General features: G+C 36.5%; 2 protein-coding genes across 2 annotated transcripts in view; both read left to right on the forward strand.

Moving 5' to 3' along the window:
* Positions 1–394: 394 nt before the first annotated feature.
* LOC131928418 (uncharacterized) lies at positions 395–4675 on the forward strand. The gene is made up of 3 exons (XM_059284448.1): positions 395–1000; positions 2839–2966; positions 4549–4675. Exons 1-3 carry the CDS (start codon positions 395–397, stop codon positions 4673–4675), a joined length of 861 nt encoding a protein of 286 aa, XP_059140431.1.
* Positions 4676–6757: 2082 nt separating this feature from the next.
* LOC131928419 (uncharacterized) overlaps positions 6758–17622 on the forward strand; it is a 57265-nt gene continuing 46400 nt past the window's right edge. Inside the window, exons 1-8 of the mRNA XM_059284449.1 lie at positions 6758–6839; positions 7952–8065; positions 12264–12433; positions 14310–14470; positions 15105–15181; positions 15538–15620; positions 15968–16547; positions 16880–16959. Of these exons, the coding sequence (XP_059140432.1) occupies positions 7978–8065; positions 12264–12433; positions 14310–14470; positions 15105–15181; positions 15538–15620; positions 15968–16547; positions 16880–16959 (1239 nt within the window). The 5' untranslated portion in view covers positions 6758–6839; positions 7952–7977. The remainder of the gene's footprint in view (positions 6840–7951; positions 8066–12263; positions 12434–14309; positions 14471–15104; positions 15182–15537; positions 15621–15967; positions 16548–16879; positions 16960–17622) is intronic.

The raw sequence follows: 17622 nt of genomic DNA on the forward strand, positions 1-17622 counted from the left end.
CCGGCGTAACTGTTGACGTCATCAGAGAGTCGGCTGGTCGCTCAAGTCAACAAAGGTGGTGCTTTGGTGGGTGGGGGGGGGGAGGGGAAACAATGACTGCCCCACTCCCTCCACCATATTTTTTTACATGTCAACACACGCTATCAAAACATATTGTCAAGTCTGTCTTTCTTCAAGATGGTCGTTTTGTCATTTTATTGTATTTGCCACCACTACCATACTTCTTTCAACAACACTGCCGGATTCTAAGATATAAGAGGTAAGCTCAGATTATAAATGAGTTCTACATCTGCCGTCGCCGATACAGTCGGACCTTGCAGTGTGTTAAAGGAAATATTCTCCAGAAACTAAAATCCTCAAACTCTGGATTAGTCTTGTACCAGCGACACAGACCATGGCTACGAAAGTTCCAGAAACCTTCAAAATACCGGAATACAAAAAATGCTTGGAGGACGTTTTCGGGCTTGAAATCGACCGCATTCTCGAAGACGGGTACCCATCCAAAGTGATGCTCGCTTACCATGCCCATGACAAGAAAAGACAGAAAGCCATCAAGTACTACCTTCGTGATGAGTCAACCGAAGGCATCGCAGCTACAAGGCATTTCAAAATGGAAGCCAAAATATTAAGTCTTATACGTCATCCTCATATCATGACTATGGATTTTTACGGGTCATTTCCGACCTACCACGCTATTGTTATGCCTTATTACGAAGAAGGAACCATGACTGCGGTGCTGCAGGAAATGCATGAAGGGCTGATCGACCACTACTGGGTGCAGATATGTGCAGCGGTCAAGTACTTGCATGATAATTGTATCGTTCACAGGGATATAAAGACTGATAATGTGCTTATCACCAACAGAAACAACATCATCTTGACGGATTTTGGACTGTCGTGTATCGTACGGAAGGGTTCGAGCTTGGTCGATGGCCACAAGGGAACCCCGGGTTTTACATCACCGGAGATGGAGCTGATGAAGCCGTACGACGGGTTTAAGGTAAATATTTGCCTAAACTAATGCCTTACGACGGACTTAAGATAAAGTTAAATATTTGCCTAAACTAATGCCTTACGACGGACTTAAGGTAGGGTTGAATATTTGTCTAAATTAATGCCTTACGACGGACTTAAGATAAAGTTAAATATTTGTCTAAACTAATGCCTTACGACGGACTTAAGATAAAGTTAAATATTTGCCTAAACTAATGCCTTACGACGGACTTAAGATAAAGTTAAATATTTGCCTAAACTAATGCCTTACGACGGACTTAAGATAAAGTTAAATATTTGTCTAAACTAATGCCTTACGACGGACTTAAGATAAAGTTAAATATTTGTCTAAACTAATGCCTTACGACGGACTTAAGATAAACTTAAATATTTGCCTAAACTAATGCCTTACGACGGACTTAAGATAAAGTTAAATATTTGCCTAAATTAATGCCTTACGACGGACTTAAGATAAAGTTAAATATTTGTCTAAACTAATGCCTTACGACGGACTTAAGATAAAGTTAAATATTTGCCTAAACTAATGCCTTACGACGGACTTAAGATAAAGTTAAATATTTGCCTAAACTAATGCCTTACGACGGACTTAAGATAAAGTTAAATATTTGCCTAAACTAATGCCTTACTACGGACTTAAGATAAAGGTAAACATTTGCCTAAACTAATGCCTTACGACGGACTTAAGATAAAGTTAAATATTTGCCTAAACAAATGCCTTACGACGGACTTAAGATAAAGTTAAATATTTGTCTAAACTAATGCCTTACGACGGACTTAAGATAAAGTTAAATATTTGCCTAAACTAAAGCCTTACGACGGACTTAAGATAAAGGTAAACATTTGCCTAAACTAATGCCTTACGACGGACTTAAGATAAAGTTAAATATTTGCCTAAACTAATGCCTTACGACGGACTTAAGATAAAGTTAAATATTTGTCTAAACTAATGCCTTACGACGGACTTAAGATAAAGTTAAATATTTGCCTAAACTAATGCCTTACGACGGACTTAAGATAAAGTTAAATATTTGTCTAAACTAATGCCTTACGACGGACTTAAGATAAAGTTAAATATTTGTCTAAACTAATGCCTTACGACGGACTTAAGATAAAGTTAAATATTTGTCTAAACTAATGCCTTACGGCGGGTTTAAGGTAGGGTTGAATATTTGTCTAAATTAATGCCGTCCTATAAATTTAATGTAGATTTTTTACACAATTCCGCAACTTAAGGTTATATTCTAAGAAACACCTCACGTAGGTTGTAATGTAAACTATTACTGTTTACAAAGAACGTTTTTGTGGCTATTTTAACTTTTCACACACCACACACACACAAATACACACACACACACTCACACACACTCTCTCACACACACACAATCACGCACACACACACACACGGACGCACACACACACACACAATTTAACTATAGTATAGCTTGAAATAATAATTTTACTTATTCTAAAACACAATGAGATTTAAATCACATAGTAAGCTTTACTTACTAACATCTTAAAATAAAGGTATTTTAATCTTGATGGTTGCATAAATTACTTGATAGTTCTAAAATCACTACGATTAACCTTCAACAACTACGATAATTATCCTTGCTTTTGTGCTACTTTTTCAAAAAGCCTGTAGTACTCTTAGCTACGGATATTAATCAACACAAATAGTATTCACTATATATTCACCTAATCCCGTATTAAAGGGGAGTACGTGTATATAAGTGATAATTTGCATGTTTGGAGATTGTTAAAATAGTTTTAAAAACATGTATCATTGTGTCACTAACACGGTATTTATTTCTCAACGTGCAGGCGGACATGTTTTCTATGGGCGTGGTCTTGTGGTGTATGCACTTCCGGCAGGACATCATGGAACAGAGGCCCAAGGCCAGCTACATGTACTATGTCCAGAGGAGCAAGAAACTCAAGAAGATAGACAGGTAGGGGGCTCACCTTGATCTTAACATAAGTGTTTCTTCCCCCGAATAAAATGGATTATATATAGAAAATATATACTTTTAACATTGTCGGCCCCCCTTCCCGCCGGAAATTTTAGACCCCCCCCCCCCCCGAAAATGTCAAGTGTCTCCCCCCCCCCTCCCCGGATAAAGTCTAGAAGAAACACTGCTTAGCACAACCAGGTACACCAAAACGGTAGAAGCCAAAGTAACGCTGGATTAAACAACAAAACGTGTCTACCAGTATAGGCCTGTGTTAGAGTGTTTAATCACAACACGGTTCTATCGGTATAAGCCTATGTTTAAGTGTTTAAACACAAAACGTTAATTTCAGTGTAGGCCGACATTAGGGTGTTTAACACAAAACGATTCTATCAAATAGGCCGATGTGTCAGTGCTAATATTGAACAGATTTCGATTGCTATTAACTTCATGAAAATAATAAACCGGGAGTGATCTCCCCTAAACTTTCTCGAATATTTTTATATAAAATAACAGGGGATGGGAACTCGGGCTATAGACATGATTTTTAGTCCATTTTAAATACTTAAAGTTTTAAAAATAGAATAAAATCTCGTAGACAAAAGAATTGCACTCCAAGTGAACGCTAAATAAAAAAGTGCATAATAGTGCGCAATATTATTAGTACTTTAAAAATTTACATTAGTTTTTTGAGAAATCGGAAGTAGCGTAAATTACTACTTCCGGTCAACGGAAAAGACTCAACATTTAACAGAAGGTAGAGAATTAGATCTTTTACTTACATGGGAAATTTTGTTTATCTATCTGAAATAGTACTCAAGTAATAGAATTTTGAAAATTTCAAAGTAGAAAAAGTACCACTTCCAGTTATCAGAAATCGCTCAAAAGTTGATACGGATCTACGATTTTGATAAAATACTTATATATGAAATTTCACCAACCTAGCTGTAACGGTACTCAAGTTATCGTGTTTACACACGGACAGACAGACACACAGACAGACACACAGACATACGGACAAGATTGCAAAATTATGTTTTTCCGTATCATTGAGATGTAAAACGTCGAGATTTGTAAAAATCTCGATTTTTTTTTGCACGATTACAATACTTTCTCTATACTTCGTAGGCTATATACGAGAAAGTAAAAAAGGTGTGTAGCCGGTAACTCTTCCTTTAACCAGCATAGAATCTCGCGATCTGAAGTTGCTATATAATTGTGTACTATCGTGTATGATATATATAATTGTTCCGATGTTGATTAATCCATTTGGCGGTAGGTTCACCTATTCTGGTTTCTTTTATTCGGCTAATAAGACATAGCTGATGACGTTGTATATGTACCCACATGTCCCTTGGGTCTATCAGCGGTGTGGAGAGAGGGGAGGGGCTAATGCATAAGCAGCCTCTGTCCCCTCTCAACGTACTGCCTAGGTTTTATTCCTTAAGTTTTTAACTATATTCATCCAATCGTCAAGCATCAACCATCAATCATTCAATCGTCCAATCGTACAATCATCCACCACTGCTATCAAACTATGGAACAATTTTATTTATTGATTGTATGTTTCAATATTTTCTAGAAATTTCTTGATTAACTTGCTGGAACCCAACCCGTCTGCCCGCTGGTCAATCTACAAGATGATCGACTCCCTGACCGACCCCCGGAGATTTGTGCACAGGGTGGAGAAATTGAAAGGTCAGAGTTGAACATTACAACACACACACACATTCATTTTTAGACCTAGAGATTCATTGGCAGGATGAAGTAAAGTTCATATGTTTCTTGACCACGACATATGAAGATATAATGTAGTCAGCACCATGTTTAGCCGTCTTTACTTTAACTAACGTGAGTCAGGTACCCATCAGAACTGGGTGGACTCACTTATGTTCACTGACTTGAACACTGACTATGCCACGTCGTCCCACAAAACATATTACGACATAACCTACTGTAATTACGACAAGTGTTTTCCTTATATACGAACTCTCAGAAATCACAAAAGACAGCAGCCGTTTTTGACATGAGTTGGAGTATAGAGATCAAATGACTCGCTGTTATTTAGGACGACCACTGCTAATGTTAATTTATACACTCGCATAACTTAGTCCATTTTCAAGAATGATTACTGAAAAAGGAATGCTTTTCTTATCCTTAAAAGAATATATTTTTGAAATTGATGTAGATTAATTGTAATAACTGTGTTGATATATGGTTAAGTTGTAATGCCTTACTAAAAATTCGTTTTATTCTAGAGTGCTGATGTTTTGAATAAATATTGATGTAACAAATAATTTATTTTGTTCACAGAAGAGGGATGTTTTGACTCGACATAAAAAGAACCCTATCTACCAGACGTCACAAAAAGATGTATTTCCATGTTGGTGCTGTGATACCAATGTATGTTGGCTGCTGAATTCAGACTATTTTTACAATGGCATATGTACATATTCAATTTTTAAACACGTTTGTCTTTATATCAAATCACTTTTGACAACACTCACAGGAAATAATTTTAGCATTTATTTATACATTTCAAACTTTATAAATAAATGCAAGGTTTAAACTTTAGGCCTGAAAAATTGTATTGTTTTTTTTTTAAAATGTCATTTTAAAAATAATCATCGGAAAGGCATACAACCCCCCCCCCCCCCAATCCCACCATAATTCATACTCTGATGCAATCAACTCCATATCCCCAACCATTATGAAACCCGCCCCCCCCCCCCCCCCCCCCCAATAAAACAATACACCAACCTCTCCACCATCTTTCCCCTACTCTCTCCATCATATAACCTCCATTCACTATGTGCCTGACGCCTTAGACTCTATTGCCCGAGCTGACTCATTGTTTTAATTGAAACCTTATCTACCTGTAGATGTATCATATATGTCATGAAATTTTCTAATACATAAGACATTTTGTTTTGAGATCAATACTATCTAAATAGTGAATTATTATATTTTGAGTTTAAAGTTGGAAAATATGAACAATAAACATGATCTTATCATTTACGTATTTCTGTTATTGTTTTTTTATTATCGTCAAGTTATATTTTTGACTGTTGTTCGTTGCGTTTTTCGTATGTTTGTTGTTTACTTATTTAATGTTCGATTCCTGTATTTGTCATAATAAACTTCGGGCTAGTAATAAAAGTGAAGTTCCCTTTTTAAACATGACTGTCCATGGAGCAAATGAAGTAGAGTTCACTTGTTTCTGTGACATCGACATATGAATAGAACATGTGGTCAGATTTACGCCCAGGCAGCCTTCACTTTCCCTAACGTGAGTCAGGTACCCATCAGAGCTGGGTGGACTCAGTACATTCTACAGGCTTGATCCCGGGTTCGAACTCGGATTAGCAGGCTAGCGCTCTATAGCTAGGGCACGCTGACTCATTAGGCTAATAATAATGAAAATAAATTAACACGACCTAAGTTGAAATTTCGACGTAATCCGGTGATAATTATTAACTGTTGCCGGATAGTAGGAGATTCACTTTACAGAAATCTTCTATTTTTACATGTAATAAGCGAAAATACACGCAAAACGCACACACAAGCTTAATGCAGACCAAAAGCATACGTAAGCAAAATCAGACAGGTGAACATAGCCATATTGACGAACACATACAGGCGAACACATACAGCCCAACACACAACCAGGCGAACACAGACACAGTCGAACGCACAAGCACCTGAATTGTCAGGTGACCGAGTCAGCAGAAACCGTGCTCAGTCAGGTGTGACAGTTACGCATGAGACAGTCCCAGAGTCAGTCTACAGAGTGTATGTTGACTGTTGACATTCTGTGGGCTGCTGTTGGTATATTTCAGTGCGCAGAGAGGAAACAATTCAACCAATAGATAAGTAAGTAGTAGGTTTATTTTGTTATCTAAGGTCGCTAGAGTACGAGAGCAAAACAAAACTTATACACGTAATTTTTTTAAATTATCAACGGAAGAGGGATTCTCTGAGTGAGAAGCTAAAACAATGGTAATAGATTTTATTTAGGTTCTATAAGTGACGATGTTTTAAAGTAAAGTAAAGTTCCCTTTCAAACCTGACGCCTTTACTTTCCCTAATGTGAGTTAGGTACCCATCAGAGTTGGGTGGACTCAGGGACGGTCTACTGACTTGAACCCGGATTAGAACTCGAGACTTACGGGTTAGCAGTATAGCTCTCTACCGCTAGACCACTCCGTCTCCCGACGATGATTTAAGATAAATTAAAAACCATGTTCACCCCCCCCCCCCTATTTTTTTTTTACTTTAAACTTTTTTTTACATAAACTTCTAAACACTACTGATGGTAGCCGCAACTGCGCCAAAGAAATTGAAACACGTTTTACATTATAACAAAACACGTTTATATGATTGTAATTTTTTTTTTAGTCTTTTTCATTTTATACTATTTAGCGAATTTCGGAAAAAAACATTTTGGTTATAAAAAAATATTTTCTTCTGCCTTTTACTAAGCCAATGAAACTGGTTTAATGGAAAACTTCGTACTTAGAAGCAAGTTAGGGCCTACATTGTTTAGCTAGACGGTTTAAATGAAAGAATAACACACATTTAATTTACAAGAAAAAAAAAATTTATTTTAAAAAAATGAACTAAAAACAATAACTTACAGTTAAGATTATGATTACTTTTTTTTTGCTTGTTTTAGAAAAAAAAATTATATGAGTATGAAATGTCAATAATATGTGTTGAAGTAGAGTTTATCTGTGTACATTACGTAAGTGATTTCATGAACAACACAATGCACACTTATCTTTTTCTTTCCCCATTTATCGCTAGGTACAGAATTAAAGCTGGGTGAACTCGTTTAAGCTATAACAAATTTACAACGTTGTCTTAATAGGATTGCTATTTTATCGTGTGCAGTTTGTTATTCTCTTAATGGTAATTTTCGAAATGTTTTTATTTATTTAAAAAAAATGTTTTAAATAACCCGCTGATATTGTTTTTGTTTTCAGAGTCCTCTGCTTAGACCGTGTGTTGTATGACCATGGGGTCGCTAGAGGAACACAAGGAACTAAAGGAACCCAGGGAACATGTTCAGTTAGTCGTCAATGGAACTCCATACACAGGTGAGGTGTCGATATTTACCATAATTCCTTTAATTCCTTTCATACATCGGTATCGTAAGTCAGCCGCGTTAGGCCGGCATTTTCAGGCGTTTGATAGGACTTTTTAACACGGGAGAACTTCATAAACCGGTGTGGGAATTAAAGTGGAATTCGTCTTACTCGAAGGTCGTCTATAGTAAGGGTAACATTTCGCAAACTTAAATTACACTGAATAGGGGTTATCTTATACGCCGGAAACTACGTTAGATTTATTATTTCACATACGTATTTATGGTCAATATGAGTTCTCGGGTATACAGTTATAACAGATTTATAACATATTTTATATATTTAACTAGGCTACACATTTTGTAATCTATTTCTGTAGTCTAAGTGTTGGGCTGTCCTTATTCCGATCAACGGGGATTTATATTTAACTTCTGTTTCAATGTAAACATTTTTTTAAAAAGAATTATTGGACAGAAGTAGGAGTAAGGGCAAGGGGTTAGGGTTAGGGTTAAAGTAAACCCATGGGAGCAGGTGAAGTAGAGTTTATCAGTTTCAGTGACCTTGGCATATGAAGGGATAATGTGGTCAGCACTATGTACTACCGCCTTTGTTTTCACTAACGTGAGGTAGTGCACATCCGAGCTGGGTGGCCTCGACGTTCTACTGGCTTGAACATGGATTCGACCTCGAGACTTTCTGGTCAGCAGTCTAGCGCTCTACCGCTTGGCCACACCGTCCCGTAAGAGAATAAGCACAGTGTATTTTCCATTTATATCCCTTTGGTGGAAATAATTAAGTTGACAACATCTAACACTACTTGAAAGGTGTGTTTCCAAATTTTTAACCTGCTTATGAATGCAACACCATTTTTAAATATATTTTTTTCAAAAATCATTTATCTCTCTCAATGCAGATCATAGCATTCGAATTCTTTAATAGAATTCCCCTTCAATATTACAGTTTAGAACGAAGAAGAACTAATACAGATGTACAATAGTAATATTTCTTTCTTACATATAGCCTACTTTCATTCATTTAAGATGGTTTACTTATAGAGAGATCTAAAACAAAACGTCTAATTACAATTTTATTTCTTAAACCTGAAAATGCAAATGTTTAATTAAATGGTGATTCAAGGGATTTTTTCCCCATCGGTGTGGTGGGCGGAGGCTGTTTTGGGCTTTTAAGAAGAGCTGAAATAAATTTGGGATTAAAGAAAAATAATATTATAAGCAGCCAGAATGTTATGTTAATTACAATAAGACGCATCACATCAAACATTCTTCCCTTTCAAACATCTATATCATAGCAGTCCTCCCACAGTTATTTTTACTGCGATTTTTACTGCGATGCAAGACAATGTTCACCATTCTTTTAAAAATGTATGATCTGAACTGCAACACCGATATTTTAGTTATATGTAGAGTATTATTCCGAAAAACTGACGTTTTTTTCCTAATTAGGAGACATTTTAATAAAAAGCATTGTTTTTTGACAAATCTAAAAGAAAGTTGAAGTGAAAAAAATAAGGTGTCTATAGACAGCATATATTATAAAAATAAAAACCACCAATTCTTTTTTGTTTTAAAATTGCAATGCGATTATTAATTATTCAAAAAATGTAAAACGCATAGCATTAAACTGTATAAAAATAAAAATTAACTGAACAAAAAATTCGGTCGCATAAAAAGTTTCGTGTAAACACACTGGGTTCATTCCACTTGATCTATAAATAGCAACGAAAATGGCCGTCTAATATCGAGTGTGCTTATGGTAATGATAAAATTGCTACTGAAGCGTCGCTTTGCGCGCACGGTTGGGTGACTTTCAATAATGAGTTTTCTATTCTGGACAAGGTTAAGTACGGGGGGGGGGGGGGGGGGGGGGGGGTCCGTCTCTATTGCTGCAGGGTTAAGTATATCAGATTACGTTGGTGGTATGTAGCTATAAACTAACTGAATGTACCAAGTGTGAAAATGGTACGGCTTAGTGGAATGGTAGAGATTACCACTGCTAACGTGAAAGTCTCAAGCTCGGGTTCAAGACCGTAGACAACCCCTGAGTTCAATTAGTTCTGATCGGTACCTGACTCACAATAGGGAAAATAAATGCAGGTCTATATAGTGCTGACTACAGCATCCCTTCATATGCCGTGGTCACTGAAACAGGTGAAATCTACTTCACCTGTTTCATGTGTCGTCAGGTTCGAAACGGGAACCCTCGTACACTGCATTGTCATTAAAAACTATCAGTGTTAAAAAAAGTATTGCTCAACTTAATAGGAGACATCAGTGATGGGGGAAGTTTGTAACATAGACGTACCCTTCCCCTTTTCAAATTTTGGATGTCATAATACTACTATTACCTCTTTGAACATTTCGGTATATATATATATATATATATATATATATATATATATATATATATATATATATATATATATATATATATATATATATATATATATATATATATATATATATATATATGTATCTAGTGCACATTTTGTAACACCACTATGAAGAACTCCTGCCTATACCATGGTGTAGCACTAACGACAGCTGTAACACACCTAATTCTTTAACACCGATGACGTATCTAGATCAACCTAGTAACCTGTTTCCTAAGCCCAGTACTAACAAGATTCAACTGCATGTTAAATAGATTACCGCTAAGCCGGTTAAACCCATATAAAACATATTTCAATGACGTGTATTGCAGGCTGTTATGGTGGTTAAGCCTAACGTTGTGCCGGTTAAGCCTAACGTTATGCCGGTTAAGCCTAACGTTATGCCGGTTAAGCCTAACGTTGTGCCGATTAAGCCTAACGTTGTGCCGGTTAAGCCTAACATTGTGCCGGTTAAGCCTAATGTTGTGCCGGTTAAGCCCAATGTTATGCCGGTTAAGCCTAACATTGTGCCGGTTAAGCCAAACGTTGTGCCGGTTAAGCCTAACGTTATGCCGGTTAGGCCTAACGTTATGCCGGTTAAGCCTAACGTTATGCCGGTTAAGCCTAATGTTACGCCGGTTAAGCCCAATGTTATGCCGGTTAAGCCTAACAGTGTGCCGGTTAAGCCTAACGTTGTGCCGGTTAAGCCTAATGTTACGCCGGTTAAGCCCAATGTTATGCCGGTTAAGCCTAACGTTATGCCGGTTAAGCCTAACGTTATGCCGGTTAAGCCTAACGTTATGCCGGTTAAGCCCAATGTTATGCCGGTTAAGCCTCTATGTGAAACATTTCTTGGTGTCATCAAAACATGTGGTGCGTTATGCAACTTGAAATAAAAGCTGTGACTCATAAACTGAAACAATGTTTTTATATCCCCAGTACTTACGTATGTTGGCAAGTTTAGATGCGGAGCTGTTATCCGTATAAAGCTTACTTTATGCTACTTGCATTTGTTTTTTTAAATATCAAAAGTGTCGTGTGAATGGTGAAATGTGCGGTCTTGTGTATGCATGTGTGTTGTCGCAAGAGTTAGCTCCCTGCATACGGGATAATGGGTGGGGGGGGGGGGGGGGGGGTGGGGGGATAGGTTGGGAATAAGGGGGAGTGGAAAGAAGTGGGATGAAAAGCGGGTGAGAGGGGGGAAGCTTGGAAGAGGGAATGTGGATGGAAGTGGTGGTAGTGGTTGATGTAGCTTTCTTAGACTGATGAAAACTTCACAGTGTCTGACCCTTGTTCTGAACACGATTTACGCGATTTACAATATTATAACACTTAATTTACCCAATTTATACTACTGCATTGAACACAACTAATGCAGTTTACACATTTTAATCATTATACTTAATCACAATTGATGCAATGTACACAATTTACCCTAATATACTGAACACAATGTATGCAATTTACACACTTTACCTTTTATACTGAAAGCAACTCAGACTAATTTTCTTAACATAATTTACGCAATGTACACAATGCACACAATTATACAGGATACAATTGTACGAGAAACAACATACACATTTGTACTTAACACAATTTACATAATTTAAGCAATTGTACCAAACACTCTTTACAAAACTGTACAAAACACAATTTACATAATTTTAACTATTGCACTGGACTCGATTTGCAAAAAAAAAAACAAAAAAAAAATAATTCTGAACACAATCTACACAATTGTAAAGAAAACACTCTACACAAAATGCTGTAGGTAATCTTGACAAATACATCAATGACGTCATCGCCTCGTTCTTGCAGTCAGCAGAGATTACCCAGCGTCCACCACTCTCCTGGAGTTTCTGAGACACGAGGGCATCTCGACCGGCACCAAAGCCTGCTGTTACGAGGGAGGATGTGGCGTCTGTCTGACCGCGGTCAGCGTGCTGGATCCAGTGTCTGGCACCAGGAGAACGAACAGCGTGACGTCGGTAAGATTGATGCGTCTGGTACTATGGAGATAAAGCCCAGGTCATATGATATACGTGTTTACATATACATTCGCTTAAATAGAGTGTTCACAAAAATAACTAACCGATATGGCCGGACTTATTCCCCTCAGTATTATCTTGTTCTAACTACAAATTTAGATTTTTTTGAAAAACTTGACCCTATGATGTAGAAAAGCACTATGTTCAATCTCCACTTATCTACGTGACTCTTAAGTCATCTGCTTCCTACCAAAAAATAAATGAGTTTAAAATATTTTAAATAGGTAAATCAGACCCCGTGAAACTTCAATGCGTTTTTCTCAAAACTACATTTTGGGAGATAGAACAAGGTAATACTAGGGGGACGTAATTATGTCTCTTGAATAAGTGCACGACAAAATAGTTTGCATATATTTCTATAATACACTACGAGTTTGAATATATAACTTAGTGTTAGGAAATATTACAACTATCTGTAATGTTTGTAGAATTAGAATTGGTTCTTGTGTGGAAAAATATATTCTAATTTATAATCAGTGTCTCTTCCGGGGGGGGGGGGGGGGCCTTAAAATTTTCGAGGGGGGGGGGGGGGGCGGGACAAAATTTTCCTGGGGGATGGGGGGGCGGTCACTGTTAAAAAATATATATTTTCTATATAAATTCCATTTCGTTCGGGTGGGGGGGGGGGGGGGGCGGTAAAATTTCTTCGGGGGGCGGCCCACCCTCCCGGCCCACCCTCCCGAAGAGATGCCTGGAAGAAACTCTGTAATGAATGTTTAAAGCAAATTTTATTTTTAAAGGGTACTTCTGTAGAGAGATTTTGTTTTGTTTACATCATACATAGTCACACAATTCCGACACCTCCATTCCTTCGACGTGAGTTCGGTTATGGACGAGCCCTTGTGTACTGTTTTGATAACATCTTGACAGACTGAGTGAATGGTGAATGACACGTGTGAACATTGAGCTGAACTCTTTTGAAAACAGAAGTTAAGCGTATCGATACATTACTAATATTGATTCACTGATAAGTCGAAACGTTATTGATATTGCCTAAACATAATTCAGAAGACAACAAGCTTAAATTAGGTATATTACAGATTTAATTGACAGTTGACCTAATTGTGAGATAAATGTGCAAACGTGTAGGTCTAGTTAATTGAAAAAACAAAACAATAACTAATGAATGTGCTGATAAACAGGAATTATGGAAGAATTGTGTCCATGTGTATGTCTTGTTTAGACAAGATGAAGTAGAGTCAAACTGTTTTCGTGAACTCGACATATGTATGGTCCGTTCTACACACAGCCGTCCTTAGATTTATTAAGAGATTGCATCAATCATCATTTCCCTTAATTACTTGCCTAATACTAAACAAAGACTCGTATTTAGATTTAAAAGACTAAAGACATAGAAACAAATTAACTTTGATCCGTGCATTTTAAATTGTTTCAATAGTGTTCTCTGCTAGTTTCGTTCATTCCTACACGGTTTGAGTTTTTAAACAGTTCATACAGTGTCGTCTACTATAGTTTCGTTGATTCCTACACGGTTTGAGTTTTTCAACTGTTCCTACAGTGTTCTCTGCTATAGTTTCGTTGATTCCTACACGGTTTGAGTTTTTCAACTGTTCCTAGTGTTGTCTTTACTAGTTTCGTTGATTCCTACACGGTTTGAGTTTTTCAACTGTTCCTAGTGTTGTCTTTACTAGTTTCGTTGATTTCTACACGGTTTGAGTTTTTCAACTGTTCCTAGTGTTGTTTGATATTGTTTCGTTGATTCCTACACGGTTTGAGTTTTTCAACTGTTCCTAGTGTTGTCGTTACTAGTTTCGTTGATTTCTACACGGTTTGAGTTTTTCAACTGTTCCTACAGTGTTGTCTGCTGCTGTACGCCTGCGATGGGGTGGAGGTTACGACCATCGAGGGGCTGGGGAGCACCCGGGGCGGTGTCCACCCCGTGCAGGAGAAGCTGGCGGTGCACGACGGGGCGCAGTGTGGGTACTGCTCCCCCGGGCAGGTCATGAACATGTATGGGTGAGTAAAGTCTAATAAAAAGTAAGGGTGTCCGTAAATTATGTCAATAAACAACCCATCCCCCTCCATCACGTCTAGTCATTCATCGTCGTAACATTACTCAGCCTCTTAAAAGATGCTCATTAACCCCTAGAAGGACGTCTTACAAACTTTTAAAACTACGTCCAACTAACTCCTAAAAGGATATCCCACAATAAAATCCTTAATCCTAAATCCCTAATAGGACGTCCCACAAATCGTTACATGCGTGACGCACAAACCGTGAAGAGGGTTAATCAGCAACTTAAAAATAAAACTGTTCAGATTTTAATCATCATGTAATCTATAAAATATAATTTAAATCAAATCCCTTTACATGGCATAGCATAACAAAACATCCCATAACATAGCACATAATTTAAAAAAAAAAAGATCTCCTTTGTGAGACGTAATTTATGGAGGGTCCTTTAATAGCTTTTTAAAATGTAATTAATTGTTTGCAATTTATCAATTAATACCATTTAATGTCACAATAAACTCCACATTAAAAACTCATTTTTTTTTAAATGACGTATTGTTTTGTAAATCTACTTAAAATGGTTCATACTATGCAATCTTTCCATAAAATGAAAATGGAATATTCCTACTCTCACAGACTTTTGAAAAACAACCCCAAACCAACAATGAAGGAAGTTGAAGACGCTTTCGATACGACCATCTGCCGATGTACAGGTTGGTAGATATATTTTAAAGATTCCCACTCACCCCCCCCCCCCCCCCCTACAATAGCATAAAATCTTTACTCTGAATTAATCTCTTAGATTTATGCCTAATAATCCGAATACTTACTTTTTTAGATTCCTTGATATAATTTGACAAAGTAAATGGCTCTGTTATAAATGACTTTTAATATAAATAACTTGCATGTAACCGACTTTTAAAAACTGACTTTGTTATAGCTGATGTTATAACTGACTTTGTTAAAATTGACTTTGCTATAGCTTACTGTATTAACAGACGAATATCTGTATGCTTAACGTGTCCTTTGTTTCCAAATGATTTGGTCAAATTTTTTTTTAACATGTCAGGTTATAGACCGATTCTCGACGCGATGAAATCCTTCGCCGTAGACGCCCCGGAGTCACTGAAAGGGGGAGTCATCGACATTGAGGTTAGCAATTTTTTTTTCTAAAAGTAGCTTTTTTTTTTTTTTTTTTTTTTTTTTTGCAAGCCATCTACGTTAATGTGGCCATTACAAATTCTTCCATCTTTGGGCTAAGTTTCATATGGTCTTCCCACCATACCTGGTGCAGTTTGTGAATAATTTGTTTTGAGATATTTACAGGGCTTTCCCCATACATTGTTATTTTTTGTTCTTATTTCTACACTATATTATCCATGCCAGTCGTACTTGTATCTCATAATTGAAATTTCAATCGCATTATAATCCGTATTTTATACTTAACTGAGCTATAGTTTTTTCGACATAATGTTATCGTCGACAAACTCTTTTTGTAGGAATTAGATGGTAAAATGTGTAAAAAATCTGGCCAGAAATGTAACGGACATTGCAGCACCAACCATTTTCAATCCAAGTGCTCTTCTGGCATCAAGGGATCCGCCCATGAAGTCAGTGATCACGTGCACGACGTCACGAACCAAGTCCATGACGTCAGTAACAACACACATAACGGTAGCGTCAATGGGCATGACGTCACCAAAGATGTAGAAGATGAAAAAGAAAAGCAAAATAAGAAAGATAAAAAGGATAAAAAAGACAAAAAGGAAAAGAAAGACAAAGATAAAGATTCAGAAGATAAAAAACACAAAGATAAAGATTCAGAAGATAAAAAACACAAAGATGATAAAAAAGAAAAACACAAAGAGGACAAAGAAAATAAGAAAAATAAGGAAGACAAAAAAGAGAAAGATGGCGATAAGGACAAACACAAGCAAGGGGCTTTCAACAGCCACGACAACCCTAACAGTAAGGGAGGTAAATCTAACTGGGCGAGGCCATCAAGTTTGTCAGAGTTATGTACCCTGATCAAGCGACAAACTGGGAAGTACAAACTGGTGTTTGGTAACACAGGATTTGGTAAGTACAACAACATATCTTATGGATTAGATGAAGACAGGGGGACTTTCACATTTGTTTGAGTGAATACATATTTATTTTTGTCATAGCATATAAAACAGGTATAAACAAATTTTTTACATTTGTTTTGTCATAAAAAAATGTAACTAAAAAAATGCGTGTTTCCCAATTCATACTTACTGCCTCAGCGAAAAATTTCTCGACCTGTTTTTTGTTATGATATAAACTTCAAATTACCTTTTGCAAATGTATGAAGATAACTATTTAAGGATGCCTTTTTAGACGCTAAAATAAAGAAATTCATCCCTAAAACATATACGTTTGTTTTTTAGGGGTGTACAAAGAACTCAAGTCCAGCAACTATAACTCTTTTATTGATCTCAGGGGAGTTAAGGAACTTTACACTGCTCATGTAATAAAGATAACTCTTTATTGAAATATTAGTTAGATATTTTTAAAATTATGACAAGTGTTATTAGCAATATACGTCTTATAATGATTTAATAATTATTTAAAAATTAAAACAAAGTTACAAAAAATATGTTTTATACAATTTTGCTTTCTATTTTTTATTTTTTATTATATAATCTACCATTAAGAACCATATGTGTTAAAAAAAAATGAAATAATCAGTTCTGAAATATCTTAAATTATGATATTGCAATTTCGGCTTGTTTTTACTTTCTCGTATATACGAAGTATAGAGAAAGTCTTGTAATCGTGCAAAAAAAAAAATCGAGATTTTTGCAAATCTCGACGTTTTACATCTCACTGATACGGAAAAACATAATTTTGCAATCTTGTCCGTATGTCTGTGTGTCCGTGTGTGTGTGTGTGTGTGTGTGTGTGTGTGTCCGTGTGTAAACACGATAACTTGAGTACCGTTACAGCTAGGTTGATGAAATTTCATATACAAGTATTATATCAAAATCGTAGATCCGTATCAACTTTTGAGCGATTTCGGATAACCGGAAGTGGTACTTTTTCTACTTTGAATTTTTCAAAAGCCTATAACTTGAGTACTATTTCAGATAGATAAATGAAATTTCACATGTAAGTAAAAGATCTAATTCTC

The sequence above is a fragment of the Physella acuta genome, unplaced genomic scaffold (genome assembly GCF_028476545.2).
Source record: "Physella acuta isolate Inbredline_101_S28 unplaced genomic scaffold, ASM2847654v3 ptg001499l, whole genome shotgun sequence".
NCBI classification, from domain to species: Eukaryota; Metazoa; Mollusca; class Gastropoda; family Physidae; genus Physella; species Physella acuta.

Coding starts and splice junctions, on each gene's coding strand:
- LOC131928418 (XM_059284448.1), top strand. CDS start 395: ATGGCTACGAAAGTTCCAGAAACCTTCAAAATACCGGAATACAAAAAA. Junction 1,001..2,838: donor AGCCGTACGACGGGTTTAAG/GTAAATATTTGC, acceptor CTCAACGTGCAG/GCGGACATGTTTTCTATGGG. Junction 2,967..4,548: donor AAACTCAAGAAGATAGACAG/GTAGGGGGCTCA, acceptor AATATTTTCTAG/AAATTTCTTGATTAACTTGC.